The sequence below is a fragment of the Mobula birostris genome, chromosome 2 (assembly GCF_030028105.1).
Source record: "Mobula birostris isolate sMobBir1 chromosome 2, sMobBir1.hap1, whole genome shotgun sequence".
NCBI lineage: Eukaryota > Metazoa > Chordata > Chondrichthyes > Myliobatiformes > Myliobatidae > Mobula > Mobula birostris.
Window position 1 is genome coordinate 91065519 of NC_092371.1, and position 26130 is coordinate 91091648.

General features: G+C 43.1%; 2 protein-coding genes across 6 annotated transcripts in view; one reads left to right on the forward strand and one right to left on the reverse strand.

Moving 5' to 3' along the window:
- Window positions 1-13637, reverse strand: part of LOC140188532 (short transient receptor potential channel 4-associated protein-like) — a 171991-nt gene extending 158354 nt beyond the window's left edge. Inside the window, exon 1 of one of the 2 annotated variants that reach the window (XR_011883320.1) lies at window positions 13452-13609. Coding sequence is in view for 1 of the 2 variants with exons in the window: in XM_072244905.1 (XP_072101006.1) it covers window positions 13452-13622 (171 nt within the window). In the remaining variant the exon portion in view is untranslated. Of the gene's footprint in view, window positions 1-13451 lie in introns of both variants that reach the window. The other variant, XM_072244905.1, reaches the window with a different exon arrangement.
- Window positions 13638-13686: 49 nt separating this feature from the next.
- The window catches only part of tubd1 (tubulin, delta 1), a 72771-nt gene continuing 60327 nt past the window's right edge, over window positions 13687-26130 (forward strand). For 2 of the 4 annotated variants that reach the window (XR_011883324.1, XM_072244922.1), the window contains exons 1-4: window positions 13687-13754; window positions 15538-15705; window positions 16397-16547; window positions 23208-23424. Coding sequence is in view for 2 of the 4 variants with exons in the window: in XM_072244922.1 (XP_072101023.1) it covers window positions 15552-15705; window positions 16397-16547; window positions 23208-23424 (522 nt within the window). In the remaining 2 variants the exon portion in view is untranslated. Of the gene's footprint in view, window positions 13755-13775; window positions 13847-15537; window positions 15706-16396; window positions 16548-23207; window positions 23425-26130 lie in introns of those variants that run through there. The other 2 variants (XM_072244934.1, XM_072244944.1) reach the window with 2 other exon arrangements.

The window sequence follows — 26130 nt, forward strand, 5'->3', positions numbered from 1 at the left end:
GAAGGCAAAATAAGGGAAATTATAGGCCAAACAAAAGAAAATCTGCAGATGCTGGAAATCTGAACACACATAAGATGCTGGAGGAACTCAGCAAGCCAGGCAGCGTCTACGGAAAAAAAGTACAGTTGATGTTTTGTGCCAAAACACTTCAGTAGGACTGGAGAAAAAAAGGATGAGGAGTGGATTTAAGAGGTGAGGGGAGGGGAGGGAGGTGAAACCTGGATGGGGAGGGATGAATTAAAGAGCTGGGAAGTTGGCTGGTGAAAGAGACAGAAGGCCATGGTAGAAATAAAAAGGGAGGAGGAGCACCACAGGGAGCCGATGGGCAGAAATGGCCGGGGCAGTGGGGGGAAAGAGCATAACCGGAAATTTGAAAATTGAAGTTCATGCCATCAGGCTGGAGGCTACCCAAATGGAATACAAGGTTTTGTTCCTCCAACCCAGTGTGGCCTCACCACGACAGTGGAGGAGGCCATAGATGGGCGTATCGGAATGGGAATGCAAAGTGGAAGTAAAATGGGTGGCCATTGGGAGATCCCGCTTGTTCTGGTGGTGAGCGTAGATGCTCAGCAAAGCAGTCTCCCAATCTACGTTAGGTCTCACCGATATACCGGAGGCCACATCAGGAGCACCAAAAACAGTAAATGACTCATTAGAGAAATGTTGCCTCACCTGGTAGGAATGTTTAGGGCCTTGAGGGAGGAGGTATAGGAGGCAGGTGTAGCACTTGTTCCACTTGCAAGGATAAGTGCCAGGAGGGAGATCAGTAGGGAGGGACAAATAGACAAGAGAGTTGTGTAGGGAGTGATCCCTGCGGAAAGCAGAAAGTTGGGGGGCGGGGGAGGGAAAGATGTGCTTGGTGGTGTGATCCTGTTTGAGATGGTGGAAGTTTCAGAGAATAATGTGCTGGACGTGCAGGCTGCTGGAGTGGCAGGTGAGGACAAGAGGAACCCCACCTTAGGTAGGGTGGCGGGAAGATGGGGTAAGAGCAGACGTGTGTGAAATAGGCCAGTTGGCCTAACCTCAGTGATTGTAAAAGTGTTGGAATCTACAAGAATGAGGTTTTGGGGTACTGGGAGACTAATAATAAAATGAGTCAAAGTCAGCATGGTTTCTGTAATCTTGCCTGAAAAATCTGTTAGAGCTCTTCAAGGAATTATCAAGCAGGGTGGACATAGGACAGACAGTGGATGTCAATTACTTGAATTTTCAGAAGGCAAAAATCCCATGGCACACAGGAAATACTGGCATGGATAGAGGAATGGCTGACAGCCGGGAGAAGCAAGTGAGAATAAAAGGGCTTTTTCTGGTTGGCCGTCAGTGACTAATGGTGTTCTTCAGGAATCAGTACAGGGACCACTACTTTTCACATTGTTTGTCAATGATTTGGATAATGGAATTGATGCTTTTGTGGCAAAATTTACAGATGATACCAAGACAGGCGATGGGGTAGGTATTGCTGAGGAAGCTATGCAATTGCAGTAGGACTTAAACGAATTGGAAGAATAGGCAAAAAAGTATACAGTGTTGGAAAATGTATGATAATGTATTTTGATAAAAGGAACAATGGTGCAGACTATTATATAAATGGGGAGAAAGTTCAAACATCAGAGGCGCAAAGGGACTTAGAATCCCTTGTGCAAGACTCCCAGGAAGATTAATTTACAGGTTGAGTCTGTGGTAACAAGGCAAATGCAATGTTCGCATTTATTTCAAGGGGAATAGAACATAAAAGCAAGGAGATAATGCTGAGGCTTTATAAGACACTAGTCAAGCCGCACTTGGAGCATTGTCAACAGTTTTGCATCCCATATCTCAGAAAGTACCTGTTATCATTGGAGAGAGACCCAACCAACTGAGTTCAGACTAACTGGCCTATAGTTTCCTTTATTCTGCCTCTCTTCCTTCTTGGAGTAGGGTGACATTTGTAATTATCCAGTCTTTTGGAACCATTCCAGAATCTTGTGATTCTTGAAAGATCATTACTGATGTCCCCACAATCTCTTCAGCCCCCTCTTTCAGAACTCTAGGTGAACACCATCTGGTCCAGGTGACCTACCTACCTTCAGACCTTTCAGTTTCCCAAGAACCGTCTCTCCAGTTATGATAACTTCACACTTCATGACCCTTAACACCTGGAACTTCACAGTGAAGACTGAAGCAAAATACTTATCCAGTTCCTTGTCCCCCATTACTATCTCTCCAGCATTGTTTTCCAGCAGTCTGATATCCACTCTTGCCTCTCTTTTATACCTTATGTATCTGAAGAAACTTTTGGTATCCTCTTTAACATTACTGGCTATTCCAACTTCACCTTAATGACTTTTTTTAGTTGCCTTTGTTGGTTTGTAAAAGCTTCCCACTAAGTTTTGCTCTATTATATTCCCCCCCTTTGGCTTTTATGTTGGCTTTGACTTCCCTTGTTCATCACAGTTGTGTCATCTTTCCTTTGGAATACTTCTTCCTCTTTGGGATGTATATGTCCTGTGCCTTCTGAATTGCTTCCAGGAATCCCCGCCATTGCTGCTCTGTAGTGCTCTTTTTCCAATTAACTCTGACCAACTCCTTTCTCATGCCTCTGTAATTTTTACTCCTCTGTAACACTGATACATCTGACCTTAGCTTCTCCTTCTCAAACTTCAGGGTGAATTCGATCACATTATGATCACTTGCCCATAAGTCTGTTAACAACAATCTTAAGGTCTCTTATCAAATCTGGTTCATTGCACACCAACCAGTCCAAAACAGCTGACCCTCTCGTGGACTCAACCGCAAGCTGCTCTAAAAATCCAGCACTCTCCCAGAATCCAACAGCAACCTGGTGTTCCCAATCAACCCGCATACTTATGTCTCCCAGGACTATTGTAACATTGCCCTTTTGGCATGCATTTTTTACCTCCCGCTGTAATTTGTAGGTCACATCTTTACTATTGTTTGGGGGGTCTGTATACAACTCTAGAGCTATGAAACTGTAAGGGGTCTTTTTACCCTTGCAGTTCCATAGCTCTAACCACAATGATTCAATGCCTTCTGACCCTATGTTACCTTCCTCTAACGATTTGATTTCATTTTTTACCAGAACAACACTTTCCTTCCTGCCCTTTCAGTACAAAGTATATCCTTAGACATTAAGCTCGCAGCTATAATTTTCTTTCAGCCATGATTCAGTGATGCCTACAACACCATGCATGCCAATCTGTAACTGTGCTGCAAGTTCATCGACCTGATTCCGTATACTGCACACATCCAGATACAACACCTTCAGTCCTGTGTTCACCCCTTCCAATTGTCCACTTTCCAAGCTGCAATTCATCCTGCTGACTGCAACTTTGCCCCGTCAACAGCCTCCCCTCACTACACATCGCCTCTGCTTGCAAACTAGCTACTTCATCCTCAGCACTATACTTCTTGTATTGAAATATCAGTTCAGAAATATATGCAGTTACATCACTGTTAATGTGTTCAAAGCATCGTGAGATGTATTCTTCAAAAAACAAAGTACAGGATGTTGCCAGGACTGCTATTAGGGAATGAGATAGGGCAGGTGACAGAAGTTTATGTAAGGAAATGCTTTGCATCTACTGATCACAATACCATTGGTTTCAAAGTAACTATGCAAAAAGAACGTCTGGTCCGTGGGTTGATATTCTAAATTGGAGAAAGGCCAATTTTGATGGTATCAGAAATAATCTGGCAAGTTTGAATTAGGACAGGCTGTTTTCTGGCAAAAGTGTACTTAGTAAGTGGGAGGCCTTCAAAAGTGAAATTTTGAGAGCACAGAACTTGTATGTACCTCTCAGAATAAAAGGTAAAGACAACAGGAGTGGGGAATCTCAGGTTTTAAGAGATATTTAGGTCCGTGTTAAGAAAAAAAAGAAGTGCACAGCAGGTAAAGGTGAGCTTATGGAGTACAAGAAGTGCAAGAGAACACTTAAAAAAAGAAATCAGGAGGGCTAAAAGCATGAGGTTGCCGTAACAGACAAGGTGAAGAAGAATCCCAAGGAATTCTACAGTTATGTTAAAAGCAAAAGGATTGCAAGGGACAAAATTGGTCTTCTGGATCAAAATGTAGAATGGTGATCCATGTGTGGAGCCAAAAGAGATGGGGAGATCTTAAATATTTTGCGTCTGTACTTATTCAGGAGATGGACACATAGAGTATAGAAGTGAGGCAAAGTGGCACCAACTTCATGGACCCTATACAGATTACAAAAGAGGGGAAAATTAGGGTAGATAAATCCTCAGGGCCTGATAAGGTGTTCCCTTAGACCCAGTGGGAGGCAAATGCAGGAATTGCCAGCAGCATAGTAGAGATATTAAAATCTCCCATTGTAACAGGTGAAGTATCAGGGGATTGGAGAATAGCCAATGATGTTCTGCTGTTCAAGAAAGGCTCTAAAAATTATTGGCCTGATATCAGTAGTGGGAAAGTTATTGGAAGGCGTTCTAAGGGACGGGATATATGAGTATTTGGATGGACATGAACTGATTAAGGATTGTCAGTATGACTGCATGCATGGTAAGTCATGTCTAACCAATTTCAGAGTTTCTTGAGGAAGTTACCAGGAAAGCTGATGAAGGCAAGGCAGTGGATGTTGTCCACATGGACCTAAGAAGGAATTTGACAAGGTCCCTCATGGGAGGCGGGTCAAGAAGGTTCAGTTGCTCAGCATTCAACATGAGGTGGTAAACTGGATTAGGCACTGGATTTGCAGGAGAAGCCAGAGAGTGGTAGTAAATGGTTTCCTCTCAGACTGCAGGCCTGTAGAGTACCACTGGGATCAGTGTTGGATTCATTATTGCTTCTCATCTACATCAATAGTCTGGATGATAATGTGGTTAACTGAATCAGATTTGCAGGTGACACCAAGATTGGGGATATAGTGGATTGCAAGGAAGGCTATCATGGCTTGCAGCAGGTTTTCCACCAGAGGGAATTTAGAAACATAGAAACAGAAAACCTACAGCACAATATAGGCCCTTCAGCCCACAATGCTGTGTTGAACATGTACTTACTTTAGAAATTACCTTGGGTTACCCATAGCCCTCTATTTTTCTAAGCTCCATCTACCGATCCAGCAGTCTGTTAAAAGACTCTATCATATCCGTCTCCACCACCGTTGCCGGCAGCCCATTCCACACACTCACCACTATCCACACAAAAAAAAACTTACCCCTGGCATCGCCTCTGTACCTACTTCCAAGCGCCTTAAACCTGTGCCCTCTCATGCTAGCCATTTCAGCCCTGGGAAAAAGCCTCTGAATATCCACACGATCAATGCCTCTCATCATCTTATACACCTCTATCAGGTCACCTCTCAGCCTCCATCGCTCCAGGGAGAAAGGGCCAAGTTCACTCAACCTATTCTCATAAGGCATGCTCCCCAATCCAGGCAACATCATTGTAAATCTCCTCTGCACCCTTTCTATGGTTTCCACATCCTTCCTGCAGTGAGGTGACCAGAACTGGGCACAGTACTCCAGGTGGGGTCTGAACAGGGTCCTATATAGCTGTAACATGACCTCTCAGCTCTTAAACTCAATCCCACGGTTGAGGAAGGCCAATGCATCATATGCCTTCTTAACCACAGATTAACCTGCACAGCAGCTTTGAGTGTCCTATGGACTCGGACCCCAAGATCCCTCTGATCCTCCACACTACCATTAATACTATATTCTGCCATCATATTTGACCTACCAAAATGAATCACCTCACACTTATCTGGGTTGAACGCCATCTGCCACTTCTCAGCCCAGTTTTGCATCCTATCAATGTCCCACAGTAACATCTAACAGCCCTCCACACTATCCACAACACCCCCAACCTTTGTGTCATCGGCAAATTTACTAACCCATCCCTCCACTTCCTGATCCAGGTAATTTATAAAAATCACGAACAGAAGGCCCCCAGAACAGATCCCTGAGGCACACTACTGGTCACCGACTGCCATGCAGAAAATGACCCATCTACAACTACTCTGTCTTCTGTGGGCAAACCAATTATAGATCCACAAAGCAAGGTCCCCTTGGATCCTTACATGGGGTACCTTATCAAATGTCTTGCTGAAATCCATATGCACTACATCTACTGCTCGAACTTCAACGTGTCCTCAAAAAATTCAATCAGGCTCGTAAGGCACAACCTGCCCTTGACAAGGCCATGCTGACTATTCCTAGTCATGTTACGCCTCTCCAAATGTTCATAAATCCTGTCTCTTCAGGTCCTCTCCATCAACATACCAACCACTGAAGTAAGACTATAATTTCCTGGACTATCTCTACTCCCTTTCTTCAATAAGGGAACAACATCTGCAACCCTCCAATCCTCCAGAACCTCTCCCTTCGTCATTGATAATGCAAAGATCATTGCCAGAGGCTCAGCAATCTCCTTCCTCACCTCCCACAATAGCCTGGGGTAGATCTCATCTGGTCCCGGAGACTTATCTAACTTGATGCTTTCCTAAAGCTCCAGTACATCCTCTTTCATAATATCCAGAAACCATAGAAAAACTACAGCACAGAAACAGGCCTTTTGGCCCTTCTTGGCTGTGCCAAACCATTTTCTGCCTAGTCCCACTGACCTGCACACGGACCATATCCCTCCATACACCCTCCCATCCATGTATCTGTCCAATTTATTCTTAAATGTTAAAAAAGAACTTGCATTTACCACCTCATCTGGCAGCTCATTCCATACTCCCACCACTCTGTGTGAAGAAGCCCCCCGTAATGTTCCCTTTAAACTTTTCCTCCCTCACCCTTAACCCATGTCCTCTGGTTTTTTTCTCCCCTTGCCTCAGTGGAAAAAGCCTGCTTGCATTCACTCTATCTATACCCATCATAATTTTATATACCACTATCAAATCTCCCCTCATTCTTCTACGCTCCAGGGAACAAAGTCCTAACCTATTCAACCTTTCTCTGTAACTGAGTTTCTCAAGTCCCGGCAACATCCTTGTAAACCTTCTCTGTACTCTTTCAACCTTATTTATATCCTTCCCGTAATTTGGTGACCAAAACTGAATACAATACTCCAGATTCGGCCTCACCAATGCCTTATACAACCTCATCATAACATTCCAGCTCTTATACTCAATACTTTGATTAATAAAGGCCAATGTACCAAAAGCTCTCTTTACGACCCTATCTACCTGTGACGCCACTTTTAGGGAATTTTGTATCTGTATTCCCAGATCCCTCTGTTCTACTGCACTCCTCAGTGCCTTACCATTAACCCTGTATGTTCTACCTTGGTTTGTCCTTCCAACGTGCAATTCCTCACACTTGTCTGTATTAAACTCCATCTGCCATTTTTCAGCCCATTTTTCCAGCTGGTCCAAGTCCCTCTGCAGGCTCTGAAAACCTTCCTCACTGTCTGCTACACCTCCAATCTTTGTATCATCAGCAAATTTGCTGATCCAATTTACCACATTATCATCCAGATCATTGATATAGATGACAAATAACAATGGACCCAGCACTGATCCCTGTGGCACACCACTAGTCACAGGCCTCCACTCGGAGAAGCAATTCACTACTACCACTCCTTGGCTTCTTCCATTGAGCCAATGTCTAATCCAATTTACCACCTCTCCATGTATACCTAGCGACTGAATTTTCCTAACTAACCTTCCATGCGGGACCTTGTCAAAGGCCTTACTGAAGTCCATGTAGACAACATCCACTGCCTTCCCTTCATCCACTTTCCTGGTAACCTCCTCGAAAAACTCCAATAGATTGGTCAAACATGACCTACCACGCACAAAGCCATGTTGACTCTCCCTAATAAGTCCCTGTCTATCCAAATGCTTGTAGATTCTGTCTCTTAGTACTCCCTCCAATAACTTACCTACTACCGACATTAAACTTACCGGCCTATAATTTCCCAGATTACTTTTCGATCCTTTTTTAAACAACGGAACAACATGAGCCACTCTCCAATCCTCCGGCACCTCACCTGTAGACAGCGACATTTTAAATATATCTGCCAGGGCCCCTGCAATTTCAACACCAGTCTCCTTCAAGGTCCGAGGGAACACCCTGTCAGGTCCGGGGATTTATCCACTTTAATTTGCCTCAAGGCAGCAAGCACCTCCTCCTTTTCAATCTGTAGTTTCCATGATCTCACTACTTGTCTCCCTTAATTTCACAGACTTCATGCCAATTTCCTTAGTAAACGCAGACGCAAAAAACCTATTTAAGATCTCCCCCATTTCCTTTGGTTCCGCACAAAGCCGACCACTCTGATCTTCAAGAGGACCAATTTTTATCCCTTACAATTCTTTTGCTCTTCCTATACCTGTAAAAGCTCTTTGGATTATCCTCCACTTTGACTGCCAAGGCAACCTCATGTCTTTTTTTAGCCCTCCTGATTACTTTCTTAAGTATTTTCTTGCACTTCTTATACTCCTCAAGCACCCTATTTACTCCGGTTCCTATACATGTCATACAACTCCCTCTTCTTCTTTATCAGAGTTGCAATATCCCTTGAGAACCAAGGTTCCTTATTCCTCTTCACTTTGCCTTTAACCCTGACAGGAACATACAAACTCTGCACTCTCAAAATTTCTCCTTTGAAGGCTTCCCACCTACCGATCACATCTTTGCCAGAGAACAACCTGTCCCAATCCACGATTTTTAGATCCTTTCTCATTTCTTCAAATGTGGCCTTCTTCCAGTTCAGAACCTCAACCCTAGGACCAGATCCATCCTTGTCCATGATCAAGTTGAAACTGGATCACTGGATATGATCACTATTCACTGTTATGATCACTAGAACCAAAGTGCTCCCCTACACGGACTTCCGCCACTTGTCCTAACTTGTTTCCTAACAGAAGATCCAATATTGCATCCCCTCTAGTTGGTACCTCTATATATTGATTTAGAAAACTTTCCTGAACACATTTTACAAACTCTAAACCATCTAGACCCCTAACAGTATGGGAGTCCCAATCAATATATGGAAAATTAAAATCCCCTACCACCACAACTTTATGTTTCCTGCAGTCGCCTGCTATCTCCCTGCAGATTTGCTCTTCCAATTCTCGTTGACTATTGAGTGGTCTGCAATACAATCCCACTAATGTGGCCATACCTTTCCTGTTTCTCAGCTCCAACCATAAGGACTCAGCAGACAAGCCCTCTAATCTGTCCTGCCTGAGCACTGCTGTAATATTTTCCCTAACAAGCTCTATATGCGCAAGCTTTTCAATCTGCTGCAAGTCATCCCTGCAATCGCCATGATCCTTTTCCATAGTGAATACTGAAGCAAAGTATTCATTAAGTACCTCTGCTATCTCCTCCAGTTTCATACACACTTTTCCACTGTCACACTTGATTGGTCCTATCTTCTCACGTCTTATCCTCTTGCTCTTCACATACTTGTAGAATGCCTTGTGTTTTCTTTAATCCTGCTTGCCACAGCCTTCACATGGCCCCTTTTGGCTCTCCTAATTTCATTCTTAAGCTCTTCCTGCTAGCCTTATAAGTTTCTAGATCTCTATCATTACCTAGTTTTTTTAAACCTTTCATAAGCTTTTCTTTTCTTCTTGACCAGATTTTCAACAGCCTTCATACACCACGGTTCCTGTACCCTACCATCCTTTCCCTGTCTCGTTGGAATGTAGAACACCACACAAATATCCCCTGAACATTGAATGCATACAAGTGGGAGTTGTTGCACTTCAGTAGGACCGACCAGGGTAGGTCTTACACAGTGAACGGTAGGGTACTGAGGAAGTGTGGTAGCAGGAAAGGATCTGGGAATACAGGTCCATAATTCATTTAAAGTGGTCATGAAGAAAGCTTCTGGCAGTTTGACTTTCAAAAATCAAAGTATTGTGCTATAAATCAAAGGAGATTGGATGTTATGTTGAAGTTGTATAAGACGTTGGTGAAGACTAATTTGCAGTACCGTGCACAGTTTTGGTCACCTATCTATCAGAAAGATGTAAATAAGGTTGAAAGAGTACAGAGAAAATTTACAAGGATGTTGCCAGGTGTAGAGGACCCGAGTTATATGGAAAGATTGAATAGGTTAGGACTATTTCTCGGACCCTAGAAGATTGAGAGGATATTTGATAGAGGTGTACAAAATTATGAGGGTATAGATAGGGTTTATATTTCACAGAGGTTGGATGGAACTACAACCAGAGGTCATGGGTAAAGGATGAAAGGTGACAAGTTTAAGAGGAATTTGAGGAGAAACATCTTTAGTCAGAGCATTGTGAGTGTGGAATATGCAAGCGTTGCATGCAAGCTCAATTTCAACGTTTAAGAGAAGTTTTGATCGGTAAATGCATGGTAGAGGTACGAAGGACTATGGTCCTGATGCAGGTTGAAGAGTAGGCAGTTTAAATGGTTCAGCACAGAATAGATGGGCTGAAGGGTCTGATTCTGTGCTGCAATTTTCTACGACTGTATGACTTTAGGACCTCAGTTATTGTTCATCCCAGTTTGGCAAAAGAATAAATCAAAGAAGGTAGTGCACCCGTGGCTGACAAGAGAAATTAGGGATAGTATCAATTCCAAAGAATCAATTCCGTATCAATTCCAAAGAAGAAGCATACAAATTAGCCAGAAAAAGTGGCTCACCTGAGGGCTGGGAGAAATTCAGAGTTCAGCAGAGGAGGGCAAAGGGCTTAATTAGGAAGGAGAAAAAAGATTATGAGAGAAAACTGGCAGGGAACGTAAAAACAGACTGTAAAAGCTTTTATAGATATGTAAAAAGGAAAAGACTGGTAAAGACAAATGTAGGTCCCCTACAGACAGAAACAGGTGAATTGATTATGGGGAGCAAGGACATGGCAGACCAATTGAATAATTACTTTGGTTCTGTCTTCACTAAGGAGGACATAAATAATCTTCCAGAAATAGTAGGGAACAGAGGGTCCAGTGAGATGGAGGAACTGAGGGAAATACATGTTAGTAGGGAAGTGGTGTTAGGTAAATTGAAGGGATTGAAGGCAGATAAATCCCCAGGGGCAGATGGTCTGCATTCCAGAGTGCTTAAGGAAGAGATTCTGGACTAGTTCCTGAGGATTGGAGGGTGGCTAATGTAACCCCACTTTTTAAAAAAGGAGGGAGAGAGAAACCGGGGAATTATAGACCAGTTAGCCTAACGTCGGTGGTGGGGAAACTGCTGGAGTCAGTTATCAAAGATGTGATAACAGCACATTTGGAAAGCGGTGAAATCATCGGACAAAGTCAGCATGGATTTGTGAAAGGAAAATCATGTCTGATGAATCTCATAGAATTTTTTGAGGATGTAACTAGTAGAATGGATAGGGGAGAACCAGTGGATGTGGTATATTTGGATTTTCAAAAGGCTTTTGACAAGGTCCCACACAGGAGATTAGTGTGCAAACTTAAAGCACACGGTATTGGGGGTAAGGTATTGATGTGGATAGAGAATTGGTTAGCAGACAGGAAGCAAAGAGTGGGAATAAACGGGACCTTTTCAGAATGGCAGGCAGTGACTAGTGGGGTACCGCAAGGCTCAGTGCTGGGACCCCAGTTGTTTACAATATATATTAATGACTTGGATGAGGGAATTAAATGCAGCATCTCCAAGTTTGCGGATGACACGAAGCTGGGCGGCAGTGTTAGCTGTGAGGAGGATGCTAAGAGGATGCAGGGTGACTCAGATAGGTTGGGTGAGTGGGCAAATTCATGGCAGATGCAATTTAATGTGGATAAATGTGAAGTTATCCACTTTGGTGGCAAAAATAGGAAAACAGATTATTATCTGAATGCTGGCCGATTAGGAAAAGGGGAGGTGCAACGAGATCTGAGTGTCATTATTCACCAGTCATTGAAAGTGGGCATGCAGGTACAGCAGGCGGTGAAAAAGGCATTTATAGCGAGAGGTTTCGAGTACAGGAGCAGGGAGGTACTACTGCAGTTGTACAAGGCCTTGGTGAGACCACACCTGGAGTATTGTGTGCAGTTTTGGTCCCCTAATCTGAGGAAAGACATCCTTGCCATAGAGGGAGTACAAAGAAGGTTCACCAGATTGATTCCTGGGATGGCAGGACTTTCATATGAAGAAAGACTGAATGAACTCAATTTAGAAGATTGAGGGGGGGATCTGATTGAAATGTATAAAATCCTAAAGGGATTGGACAGGCTAGATGCAGGAAGATTGTTCCCGAAGTTGGGGAAGTCCAGAACGAGGGGTCACAGTTTGAGGATAAAGGGGAAGCCTTTTAGGACCGCGATTAGGAAAAACTTCTTCACACAGAGAGTGGTGAATCTGTGGAATTCTCTGCCACAGGAAACAGTTGAGACCAGTTCATTGGCTATATTTAAGAGGGAGTTAGATATGGCCCTTGTGGCTACGGGGATCAGGGGGTATGGAGGGAAGGCTGGTGCAGGGTTCTGAGTTGGATGATCAGCCATGATCATAATAAATGGCGATGCAGGCTCGAAGGGCCAAATGGCCTACTCCTGCACCTATTTTCTATGTTATAGGGAAAGGTTGAAAAGGTTAGGACATTTTCTCCAGTGCATTGGAGAATCAGGGGAGATTTTACAGAGGCATACAAAATTGTGAGGGATATAGAGAAGGTAAAATCAAGCAGGCTTTTTCAAATGCTGGGTAAAACTAGAACTGGAGGTCATAGGCCAAGGGTGAAAGGTGAAATATTTAAAAGAAACCTTAAAGGGAACTTCACTCCCAAGTACATGTCTGAAATACCGGCATAAGTGAAAGATGAGGTTTCAAATGCAACATTTAAGAGAGGTTAGAAAAAGAACATCGATTGGAGAGATATTGAAGATTATGGTCCAGCTGCAGGTCGATGGGTCTGGGCAGAATAAAAGTTTAGCATTGACTAAATGGCCCAGGGGGCCTATTTTTGTGCCTGGTGCTCTGTGACCCTATACCCTAAGAGCCAGAAACTTAAAAAAAAACATTTACTATGGGGAAGTCACTAAGCCATGATGATTGCAAGCAAACTCGCTGTAACAAGAGTTAAATATCCATTTCTATCCTTACATTTGTTCCTGGTGAGCATCTAGCCTGAATTTTCCTTTTCGAAACCACCCATTTTCTTCTCCCTTTTATCGCAAACATTTGTGATCATTTAAAATTAATCGTCCTGTATCCAAACTCTTCCCCCAACACACAATATCGTAACCTTCTTTGCCAACTATACCGAACCCAGTATTACTGAAGCTCTCGCTCCCTTCTACCCCACGTATCCCCCACCAAAACTTGGTACCGCATTTCTTGGTGGCGGAGGCCCTGACTCTGTGTCGCAGCAAAACAGACCAGAAGCCCCGAAACAAAGCACAACCACCACCCTCCGTTCACCAAACCCCGGTCCGTAGCAACTACATCCACCCCCTCCCGCAACTCAATCACACAGAACACTTCAGCCACTGCTAAATTCAGTCCCCGGTTATCAGGGCCTTTCCAATAGGCCCAGGTCTCTTTTCCCCTAACCTACCTGTGATACCCTGGTGGGCCCATGGCCCGTGTAGCGTCCATGCTGCAGTCGAGGAACGATGTTGTGTGTCCGCGTAGGCCGCGACACGGCGCTCGGAGCCTCCGCAGGCCCAACCGCCGCCATTTCCCTCACGACAGAACACTGAGGCCTCAGCCCATCCGCTCTCCCCATTGGCCAAAAATCAGACTGCCTTCTTTCCATCCGTCGCCCTCATTGGTTGAGATCTCTCCTCGTCTGGGCGGCCGGGGGTGAAAGGCCGAAGCTGAATCTCTCGACTGCGATCCAGCGGTTTGCGTCGCTCAGGTTTGTAGTTACGGCGAGCGTGTTCAGTCTAATCGAATTGCCTCAGCGGCACACACTCAAGGGGAAGCTAGATAAGTGCCGGCGGGACTAAGGTGAGCAGGATTATGGGGAGGCGAGGAGCCGCTGCACTTGTCAGTGATCCAGGACGAATTGTTTTGCATCTGGTGAATGGTCAGTCTCATCTCCAAACTCAGAACAACAGATTCCGCCCCTGGGGAGCGGGTTCCTTGAAGGGGTAGTAGGGTGTGGTGTTCTGAAAGTGGTACGCTGGAGGGGTGTTAGTGCGGAGTTGAAGCTCTGCGTACTGGCTCATCCGAGAGGGCGAGGAATTACCTGGATGTTTTGTCCCAGGAAGGAAGGAATCGTATCCCTGTAGAAAATACTGTATAGGATTCCTTAGTCAAGAGGGATAGCAGGAGAGGGAATATCGGTGAGCGAAAGGATCTTAGTATACAGGTCCACAGCGATAGAAAGAGACAGAACAGGTAGATAATCAGAATCAGGTTTATTATCACCGACATATGTCGTGAAATTTATTAACTTAGCAACAGCAGTTCAATGCAATACATAATATAGAAGAAGAAAATAATAATAAATAAGTAAATCAATTACAGTATATATTGAATAGATTTTAAATCGTGTAAAAACAAATAATATGTTAAAAAGTGAGGTAGTGTTCACGGGTTTAATGTCCATTTAGAAATTGAATGGCTGAGGGGAAGAAGCTGTTGCTGAATCGCTGAGTGTATGCCTTCAGGCTTCTGTACCTCCTGTCTGATGGTAGCAGTGAGAAAAGGGCATGCCCTGGGTGCTGGGGGTCCTTAATAATGGACGCTGCCTTTCTGAAACGCTGCTCCTTGAAGGTGTCTTTGGTACTTTGTAGGGTATTACCCAAGATGGAACCGACTAAATTTACAACCTCTGCAGCTTCTTTCGGTCTTGTGCAGTAGCCACCACCCCCCCCCCACCCCATATTAGACAGTGCTGCAGCCTGTCAGAATGCTCTCCACAGTACAGCTATAGAAGTTTTTGAGTGTATTTCTTGACATACCAAATCTAATGAAGCATAGTTGCTGTCTTGCCTTCTTTATAACTGCATCAATATATTGGGTCCTGGTTAGATCCTCAGAGATCTTGACACCCAGGAACTTGAAACTGCTCACTCTCTCCACTTCTGATCCCTCAATGAGGATTGATATGTGTTTCTTCGTCTTACCCTTCCTGAAGTCCACATCAGCTCTTTTGTCTTACTGACATTGAGTGCAAGGTTGTTGCTACGACATCACTCCACTAGTTGGCATATCTCGCTCCTGTATGCCCTCTTGTCTCTGTCTTGAGATTTTATGAACAATGGTTGTATGATCAGCAAATTTATAGATGGTATTTGAGCTATGCCTACCCACACAGTCATGAGTATAGAGAGAGTAGAGCAATGGACTAAGCACACACCCCTGAAGGTGCACCAGCGTTGATCGTCAGTGAGGAGATGTTATCAGCAATCCACACAGACTGTGGTCTTCCAGTTAGGAAGTTGAGGATCCAATTGCAGAGGGACAGAGATGAAGATATCAGGATCCTTGCCCTCACTGGTCATGCCCTAGTGCATCAGGGCTGAATTTTATAAAACGCTGCTTGGGCTACACCTGGAATATTGTATGATGTTCTGGTTGCCGTCAGGCCGCTGATGCTGTGGGAAGCAATCTTGGTTTCTCACTGTGAGAACTGTGTGTTTTGTTGTAGACAGCAGGTTATTGGGCTTATTCTATGCTAATTGTATGAACAGGGGGTTCATCTGTCATGTCTCTGGTGGTTGTTCAACTTGGCCAGTGTGGGAACCAGGTTGGAAAGCAACTGTTTGAAGTGGTAAGCACAGATGGGCGGAGAGGCTCCAACGAGAGCAAGTATTACTCGAGCGTTTCACAAGAGCGATTCTTCAGCAGCAGCACTGACGGTGAGGCCTCTTTTTTTTTCCCTTAGACTTACTAAAAGACAGAGCTAATTTATTAACATTAAATAAAAAAAACTAAGAAGTAGCTCATTCAGATGCTCATTTAGATTTTGGTTTAAAATGATTTTTTACAGTTTTTCATGAATACCATTCCCTAGCATTGTAGGTAGAGTCAGCGTCTTTCAGCACAGAAACTTGTCCTTTGACCTATTGTTCCTATCTACACTACTCCATTTATCCACATTAGGGCCTTAGCCATTAATGTCTTGCTGATTTAAATGATTCTTGAATGTCATGAGAATTTTTGCCTCCACCACCTCTTCAGACAGCACATTCCAGACTTCAGCCACTCATTGTGTGAAAAGAACTCTCTTGTATTACCTCTAAACTTTCTTCCTCTCACTTTAAACCTGTGGTTTCTTGTTGTAAGCACCCCAACAAATGGGAAAAGTTTTCACTACCTACCATTTCCATCCCCCTCATAATTTTATATACCTCTATCAGGTCACCCCTCAGCCTTCTTCATTCTAAGTAAAACAAGCAGAGCCTATGCATTCTCTTCTTCCTCATTCCGAGCCAACAATTCTTCATTTGGGTTGCTGAAATAAAATAATTTCAAAGCAAGCTGTCAAGTGAAATCTCTGCTGAGCTTTGTGGTCAGTTGTTAACAGACTGGCAGTTGTGTGATTTGCAGGAGTACAAGTAGCTCGGGCTGTTCTTGTTGACATGGAGCCAAAAGTCATCAGCCACACTATGTCTAAAGCTGCAAACTCAGGGAGCTGGAGATATGGAGCTCAATCATCCTTCTGTCAGAAACAAGGATCCGGAAATAATTGGGCAAGTGGGTAAGAAACTATCGAAGAATTGCAAAAACATTTTCTGTTACTGTAATTTCCTTTTTTTTTTAGACCATAAGACAAAGGAGGAGAAGTCGGCCATTCGGCCCATCGAGTCTGCTCCGCCATTTTATCATGAGCTGATCCATTCTCCCATTTAGTTCCACTCCCCCACCTTTTCACCATAACCTTTGATGCCCTGGCTACTCAGATACCTATCAATCTCTGCCTTAAATACACCCGATGACTTGGCCTCCACTGCTGCCCGTGACAACAAATTCCATAGATTCACCACCCTCTGGCTAAAAAAATTTCTTTGCATTTCTGTTCTGAATGGGCGCCCTTCAATCCTTAAGTCATGCCCTCTCGTACAAGTCTCCCCCGTCATGGGAAACAACTTTGCCACATCCACTCTGTCCATGCCTTTCAACATTCCAAATGTTTCTATAAGGTCTCCCCTCATTCTTCGAAACTCCAAGGAATACAGTCTAAGAGCGGACAAACGTCCCTCATATGTTAACCCTCTCATTCCCGGAATCATTCTAGTGAATCTTCTCTGTACCCTCTCCAACGTCAGCACATCCTTTCTTAAATAAGGAGGCCAAAACTGCCCACAGTACTCCAAGTGAGGTCTCACCAGTGCCTTATAAAGCCTCAACATCACATCCCTGCTCCTATACTCTATTCCTCTAGGAATGAATGCCAACATTGCATTCGCCTTCTTCACTACCGACTCAACCTGGAGATTAACCTTAAGGGTATCCTGTACGAGGACTCCCAAGTCCCGTTGCATCTCAGAACTTTGAATTCGTTCCCCATTTAAATAATAGTCTGCCCATTTATTACTTCTGCCAAAGTGCATAACTATACACTTTCCAACATTGTACTTCATTTGCCACTTCTTTGCCCATTCTTCCAATCTATCCAAGTCTCTCTGCAGACTCTCCGTTTCCTCAGCACTACCGGCCCCTCCACCTATCTTCGTATCATCAGCAAACTTAGCCACAAAGCCATCTATTCCATAATCCAAATCGTTGATGTACAATGTAAAAAGAAGCGGCCCCAACACGGACCCCTGAGGAACACCACTGGTAACCAGCAGCCAACCAGAATAGGATCCCTTTATTCCCACTCTCTGTTTCCTGCCAATCAGCCAACGCTCTATTCACGTATGTAACTTTCCCATAATTCTATGGGCTCTTATCTTGTTAAGTAGCCTCATGTGTGGCACCTTGTCAAAGGCCTTCTGAAAATCCAAATATACAACATCCACTGCATCTCCCTTGTCTAGCCTACCTTAAATTTCCTCAAAAAATTGTAGTAGGTTTGTCAGGCAGGATTTTCCTTTAAGGAATCCATGCTGAGTTCTGCCTATCTTGTCATATGCCTCCAGGTGCTCTGTAACCTCATTCTCGACAATCGACTCAAACAACTTCCCAACTACCGATGTCAAGCTAACAGCTCTATAATTTCCTTTTTGCTTCCTTGCCCTGTTCTTAAATAGCGGAGTGATATTTGCAATCTTCCAGTCCTCCGGAACCATGCCAGAATCTATCGACTTTTGAAAGAGCATCGCTAATGCCTCCGCAATCTCCACAGCTACTTCCTTCAGAACACGAGGGTACATTCCATCTGGTCCGGGTGATTTATCTACCTTTAGACTATTCAGCTTCCTGAGTACTTTCTCTGTCGTAATTGTGACTTCTCTTCCCTGCCACCCTTGAGTGTCCGGTATACTGCTGGTGTCTTCCTCAGTGAAGACTGATGCAAAATACTCGTTCAGTTCCTCTGCCATCTCCTTATCTCCCATTACAATTTCTCCAGCATCATTTTCTATCGATCCTATATCTAAGGATTTGTGAAAGGAAAATCATGTCTGACGAATCTCATAGAATTTTTTGAGGATGTAACTAGTAGAGTGGATAGGGGAGAACCAGTGGATGTGGTATATTTGGATTTTCAGAAGGCTTTTGACAAGGTCCCACACAGGAGATTAGTGTGCAAATTTAAAGCACACGGTATTGGGGGTAAGGTATTGATGTGGATAGAGAATTGGTTAGCAGACAGGAAGCAAAGAGTGGGAATAAACGGGACCTTTTCAGAATGGCAGGCAGTGACTAGTGGGGTACCGCAAGACTCGGTGCTGGGACCCCAGTTGTTTACAATATATATTAATGACTTGGATGAGGGAATTAAATGCAGCATCTCCAAGTTTGCGGATGACCCGAAGCTGGGCGGCAGTGTTAGCTGTAAGGAGGATGCTAAGAGGATGCAGGGTGACTTGGATAGGTTGGGTGAGTGGGCAAATTCATGGCAGATGCAATTTAATGTGGATAAATATGAAGTTATCCACTTTGGTGGCAAAAATAGGAAAACAGATTATTATCTGAATGGTGGCCGATTAGGAAAAGGGGAGGTGCAACGAGACCTGGGTGTCATTATACACCAGTCATTGAAAGTGGGCATGCAGGTACAGCAGGCGGTGAAAAAGGCGAATGGTATGCTGGCATTTATAGCGAGAGGATTCGAGTACAGGAGCAGGGAGGTAGTACTGCAGTTGTACAAGGCCTTGGTGAGACCACACCTGGAGTATTGTGTGCAGTTTTGGTCCCCTAATCTGAGGAAAGACATCCTTGCCATAGAGGGAGTACAGAGAAGGTTCACCAGATTGATTCCTGGGATGGCAGGACTTTCATATGAAGAAAGACTGAATGAACTCAATTTAGAAGATTGAGGGGGGATCTGATTGAAATGTATAAAATCCTAAAGGGATTGGACAGGCTAGATGCAGGAAGATTGTTCCCGAAGTTGGGGAAGTCCAGAACGAGGGGTCACAGTTTGAGGATAAAGGGGAAGCCTTTTAGGACCGCGATTAGGAAAAACTTCTTCACACAGAGAGTGGTGAATCTGTGGAATTCTCTGCCACAGGAAACAGTTGAGGCCAGTTCATTGGCTATATTTAAGAGGGAGTTAGATATGGCCCTTGTGGCTACGGGGATCAGGGGGTATGGAGGGAAGGCTGGTGCAGGGTTCTGAGTTGGATGATCAGCCATGATCATAATAAATGGCGGTGCAGGCTCGAAGGGCCGAATGGCCTACTCCTGCACCTATTTTCTATGTTTCTATGTTACTCTCACCTGTCTTTTACTCTTTATATACTTGAAAAAGCTTTTAGTATCCTCTTTGATGTTATTTGCTGGCTTCCTTTCATAGTTAATCTTTTCCCTCTTAATGACCTTCTTAGTTTCCTTTTGTAAGGTTTTAAAAACTTCCCAATCCTCTGTCTTCCCACTAATTTTTGCTTCCTTGTATGCCCTCTCCTTTGCTTTAACTTTGGCTTTGACTTCTCCTGTCAACCATGGTTGCATCCTTTTTCCATTCAAAAATTTCTTCTTTTCTGGAATATACCTGTCTTGCACATTCCTCATTTCTCGCATAAACTCCAGCCACTGCTGCTCTGCCGTCTTTCCCGCCAGTGTCCCTTCCTGTCAACTTTGGCCAGTTCCTCTCTCATGCCACTGTAATACCCTTTACTCCACTGAAATACCAACACATCAGATTACGGCTTCTCTTTTTCAAGTTTCACAGCGAACTCAATCATGTTATGATCACTGCCTCCTAAGGGTTCCTTCACCTCAATCTCTCTAATCACCTCCGGTTCAGTACACAATACCTAATCCAGTATAGCTGATCCCCTAGTGGGCTCAACAACAAGCTGTTCTAAAAAGCCATCTCGCAGACATTCTACAAATTCTCTCTCTTGAGATCCAGTGCTGACCTGATTTTCCCAAGCTACTCGCGTGTTAAAATCCCCCACAATTATCATAACGCTGCCCTTCTGACAAGCCTTTTCTATTTCCTGTTGTAATTTGTAGTCCACATCCCTGCAGTTGTTTGGAGGCCTATAAATAACTGCCATCAGGGTCCTTTTACCCTTGCAATTTCTTAGCTCAACCCATAAAGATTCTGCCCCTTCTGATCCTATATCACCTCTTTCTAATGATTCAGTATCATTTCTTACCAATAAAGTCACGCCTCCCCTTCTGCCTACCTTCCTATCCTTCTGATACACCGTGTATCCTTGGACGTTCAGCTCCCAGAGACATGCATCCTTTAGCCACATCTCAGTGATGGCCACAATATTATACCTGCCAATCTGTAGCTGTACGACAAGATCATCCACCTTATTCCTTATGCTGTGTGCATTTAAGTATAATACCTTTATGGAAAGCAAAAGCAGGTTGCTTTAAGATTTACTGATGTGTTGTGAAAATTAACACAATCGGGAAAGTGATGTGCTTTGACTGATTTGTCTGCCATTTATTATTTGAGAGCACTTTGCTAATTCCAGTCTCAAAGGTTTCAAAGGTACATTTAATGTCAGAGAAACGTACACAATATACATCCTGAATTGCTTTTTCTTCGCAACCATCCACGAAAACAGAGGAGTGCCCCAAAGAATGAATGACAGTTAAATGTCAGAACCCCAAAGTCCCCCCCCAGCTCCTAAGCGGCAGCAATCCCCCCTGCCCCCACTGTCTCTTTAGTTAAGATTCTGCTTCTGATTGAGTTTTTCAGATATTCAGATCTATAATCCTCTAAAATGGGTTCCCAACCTAGGGTCCACCAACCCCTTGCTTTATGGTATTGGCATAAAAAAGGTTGGGAATCCCTGCTTAAATCAACTGAGAACTAAATCAAATTAAGCTGATAAGTGCATAATCTCAAAATTATTATTTAAGCTATTTGAAATACTTGTATTTTTAACAGCACACTCAATGGTTCAAAGGTTTATTTATTTTCAAAGTATACAACACTGAAACTCTCCATTTCCGTCGGCTGGGTAAGTCTAGGGCAGACAATCTCCGGCCCTGCCAAACATGTGAGATTGAGGTTTGAGCCCACTCTGAAAGCCCCTGTTTGTGTTGATGATGCGTGATTTGTTACCCTGTTACAAATAAGTACCACAAAATAACAGACAGTACACCACATACAATTATATGATTTAGTTTTATAATTCTTAATTTGGCTAATGAGTTAGTAAGGAAAAAGCAAAAAAGAGAAAAGGGACCATTTTAATGTGCAGTCTAATGTGCACAATTTGGAGCTCATGGTTTCCCCTTCACCGATTCTCTTTCAATCTCCCTGTGCTTCGTCAAATCGTGGCCCCGCTCTGTGTTGAGTCCTATGACCTCTTCTGTCCGGTGTCTTCTCCCACCGAACAAAAACCCAGATCACTCCGGTGTCGGGCACACAACACAAAAACACACTCCCTTTATTGGACGGTTCACATTCCAAAGCACCCATTATCTCTTACCATAACCCAAACACTGCTTCTAAAGAAAGACCATTATGTTAGCATTGAAACCTTTTCCAGGGTGTTCACTTTGAAATTCTCCAATCCTCTGGCTAGCCATGAAACCAGGAATGAAAAGAAGAGAGGCAGCGTGATCATCAACAAATTCCACCTTCCCGCAAAAAAAAAAACAGAAAAGAGAAGGCACATCAAGCCCCAAACCCCTTCACCCGCACAAAAATCAAACAAAGCGGGTCAGACACGTCAACTCCCAAATCCCCCTCCCCATGCAAAAAAAAAACCCGAGAAGATCGGGTGAAGAAGCACAGAATATAAAAATAATAACACTGAAATTTAGAGTCTATAGTCCAAAGTCCATATCCAAAATGCAGAAAAAACCTGGAAAATATTCTCTGGGCCTGGGAACAGCGGTAGGATCTCCCCTCACCAGTACAGAGCAATTGATCAAAAGGCAGACAGTTGACGCTCACCCTCTGCTCTCACTTCAATGTTTCAATCTCCCTCGTCACTTTAGTCGGTGGACGATGGAAGCTTTATTTGGTGAAATGGAGCCAAATATTGGCTTGCGCCCCATCCTGCAACCTACCCCTATGAGGCTCATGCACACTACCTCCCAGAATCTTCTTGGAGTGTCGGAACACCCAAATGACCTCCAAACTTCCACCTTGATGGTTCAATTGCCTTCGTCAAAGAATGGAAATTTTAATTGGTGAAATGAGGTCAAACATCAGCTCGTATGCCATCCTGCAGTCTTCTCACTACAAGGTTCACTGCCTTTGCCTCCCGGAATCCTCTCAGAAACTGCAGAGCGCTGAAGCACCCAAACGATCTCCAAACTGCAAAACACGGGCTCCAATAGTTCCATAATCACAGTCAACACAAGAAACAAATGTAAAACACATAAAATACGTGAAAAAGATAGCTTAATGATCTATCCAGAAAATGTCAACTGAAGGAGCATTGTATGCAAGCGCCATCTCACACAATTCAATAAGTAAGACATTATAGGCTCGTATTCTAGTCACTATTGCATTCCTGTTTTGGGATCTTGTATTCAGAATGAAGCTTCATTTAATACAGTCAAGCTATGACCACTTCAGTAAAATACCCCATTGACTTTAAAATGCATTGTGTGAGTATTAGCGTATTATTGTCACATACTGCGACATAGTGAAAAACTATTCTTGTATACTGTTCATACAGGTCAAATCATTACACAATACATTAAAGTAGAAAAAGGTAAAACAATTACAGAATGCAGAATAAAGTGTAACAGCTCTCCAGTAAATAATAAGGTGTAAGATCATTACAAGGGTAGTGAAGTTTTGTTTTCTCTGTGTTTTAATGCTCAGGTTTTGCGTTCATGGTCCCCGACACGAAGAAGCTGTGATGGACCTGGTCCAACGGGAGGTTGAGAAATGTGAGCGGCTCAGTGGTTTCTTGACGATGATGAGTCTGGCTGGAGGGACTGGGTCCGGGTTGGGTACATTTGTTACTCAGTGCTTGCGGGATAGATACCCACACTCATTGATACTAAATCAACTCACGTGGCCTTATGGAACTGGAGAGGTAGGCTATATTTCTGCCCCATCGAAAAGTTTGTACAGATGTAGTGTCCCACTTACGCTGAAGTAGGTGCAGAGTGACAAAACTTAAACAACATTGTCAGCAGGATATAAATTGACTGCTAACCTGGAATCTTTGTAGAAATGTATTTATAGAGCCTGTGGTGTTTATTTTTTTCTACGTGGCCCAATAGTCAACAACAATCGCTAGAATGAAAACTTGGTTTTGTCTACATAGGTGCATTCCGGGGAGCAGCACCCACAAAGCTGCAATATGCTCTTTTATACCTGTGGGATCAATTGTACTGCAAAAAGGAGCAGATCTGCTGTGTCTAAAGTTGTTAAGACAAATTGGGAAGGTCATAAAGTGTCTTCAAGAGGATGTAGAGCAGCTGAATGAGTAGGTACCAGCATGACAGATGATATACAATGTGGTTAACCTCTTGGGTTCAGCATTTGTCAGGAGATGGGAAGGTGATGTTCCAGGGAACAGGGTGTTCATGTACATTTAGGAACTAACATGCAGATGCAGCCACAGGTAGAAAGGCAAATAATATATTGATTTTTAATGGTAGAGAATTTTGGTACAAAAGTAAAGATGTCTTTATGATATCACATGTGAATAATGTGTACAATTTTGGTCTCCTTTTTTAATAATAAAGAATATACTTGCCATATAGAGGATATAATGAAGATCCACTACACTGGTTCTTGCTTTGTGGGTCCATCATATCAGAGGAGCTCTCGTAGCCCAGATCTCTATTTAGAATCAAGAAAAATGAAATGAAGCCTAATTCAAATGTACAAGTTTCATTGGAAAATCAATGGGGATGACTTTTTCTCTAGCTGAGGAGCCTCAAAATATGTGATAGAACACTTAGGCCAGATTGTCCTGGGGAGAGTGAAGAAGAGATTCAGTTCAGCACTGACAGATAGTCGTGTTGGTGTACTGTCCCATTGGAGAGATGTTGTCTTTTAGAACATTGAATTGTAGAGCAAAGTATAGGCCTTTTGGCCCATGATGATGTGCCAACTATTTAACCTAGTCTGAGATCAAACTAACCCTTCCCTCCCACGTAGTCTATTTTTCTTTCATCCAAGTGCCCATCCAAGTTGCTTAAATATTGCTAATGTGTCTCTTTCTACCACCACACTCTGTGTTGGAAATAAAAACTTACCTCTGACATGCCCCCTATACTTTCCATCAATATCCTTAAAATTATCCCCTCTTGTAGTAGCTATTTTCATCCTGAGAAAAAGTCTTGGGTTGTCCACTCAATCTATGCCTTCATCTTATCATCTTGTACACTTCTGTCAAATTACCTCTCATCCTTCTTCACTCTGAAGGGAAAAGCCCTAGCTTGCTGAATTTATAAGAGATGCTCTCTAATCCAGAGAATATTCTGGTAAATCTCCTCTGAACCAACTCTAAAGCTTCCAAAGTTCAAAAGTAAATTTATTATCAAAGTACGCATATGTCACATACACTCATCCTTCCAATAATAAGTCGACCAAAACTGAACTCAATACTCCAAGTGTGGTCTAACCAGGGTTTTATAGAGCTGCAACATTACCCTGTGGCCTTGCTAAGCTAATGTCATTAGTGGAAGTAGAGGATTCCATGACACTGTTGAAAGAAGACTAACCAAATAGAAGTATTTTGTTTTCTATGAAACATTGATAAAACGCTAAAGTACTGTATCATGCAAGTTTTTGTGCGAGTTCTATTTTTAGTGTCAGATGAAACACTGCCATTAGCTGTGAGTAAGGTGGAGGGACACGTGAAAGAACATCTGTCGAGAGATTTGGATTAGAGAAGATGGCATTCAGATTCCTTAAGAAATGACGAATTCTGCAGAAGCTGGAAGGCTTACTTGAGACATTAACTCTGTTTCCCTTTCCTCATAGGCTTCCTGATCAGTTGAATGTTTCTAACATTCTACATTTTTATTAACTTTAGGTTTCTCCCTGGCACCTTTTGGCATCTACCATTAATCATTCTGAATTTTGCCTCAAACATATCTTTGTATCTTTAATGTTTCACCCCACACTGTTCAATATTAAAGTTTGCCCAACAATGTAACTTTACAAACAAGAAAAAATCCATAGATGCTAGAAATCCAAGCAACACACACAAAATGCTGGAGGAAATTAGCAGGCTGGGCAGCATCTACAGAAAAAAATAGAGTGGATGTTTCGGGCCGAAAACTTTCATCCTGCCATCCTGAGTTCCTCCAGCATTTTGAATGTAACTTTACTTTGTTCACCTTGTTCTTTGTCAGAATCCTATTCCAGATTTATACTCCCAGACTGCTGCAGGGTAAGTTTTGAAATGATATTCTATGTAAACCATATGCATAAACAGCAAAAGTAGTCCATGTTGAATGCCACTGCCACTCCCTCCTATATTTCAATCTGATTTACTACCTGGAACCCACATTTACTGATTTCTGGTTTGTAGTCACCTGGCTATGAATTCTACAAATCAAAAGCAAAATATCACAAGTTCTGATGAAAGGTCGTCAATCTGAAACATTGAAATTGTTTCCCTGTTCATAGATGCTGCTTGAACTCAATACTACCAGCACTTTCTATTTATATTACCCATTCTTCAACTTGTTCACAATTGCATGTTCAGAGTTGAATTTAATATTTTAATCTGACATTGGATTCATCAGTATCTCAATATCCACAAAACCCAAATGAAAGT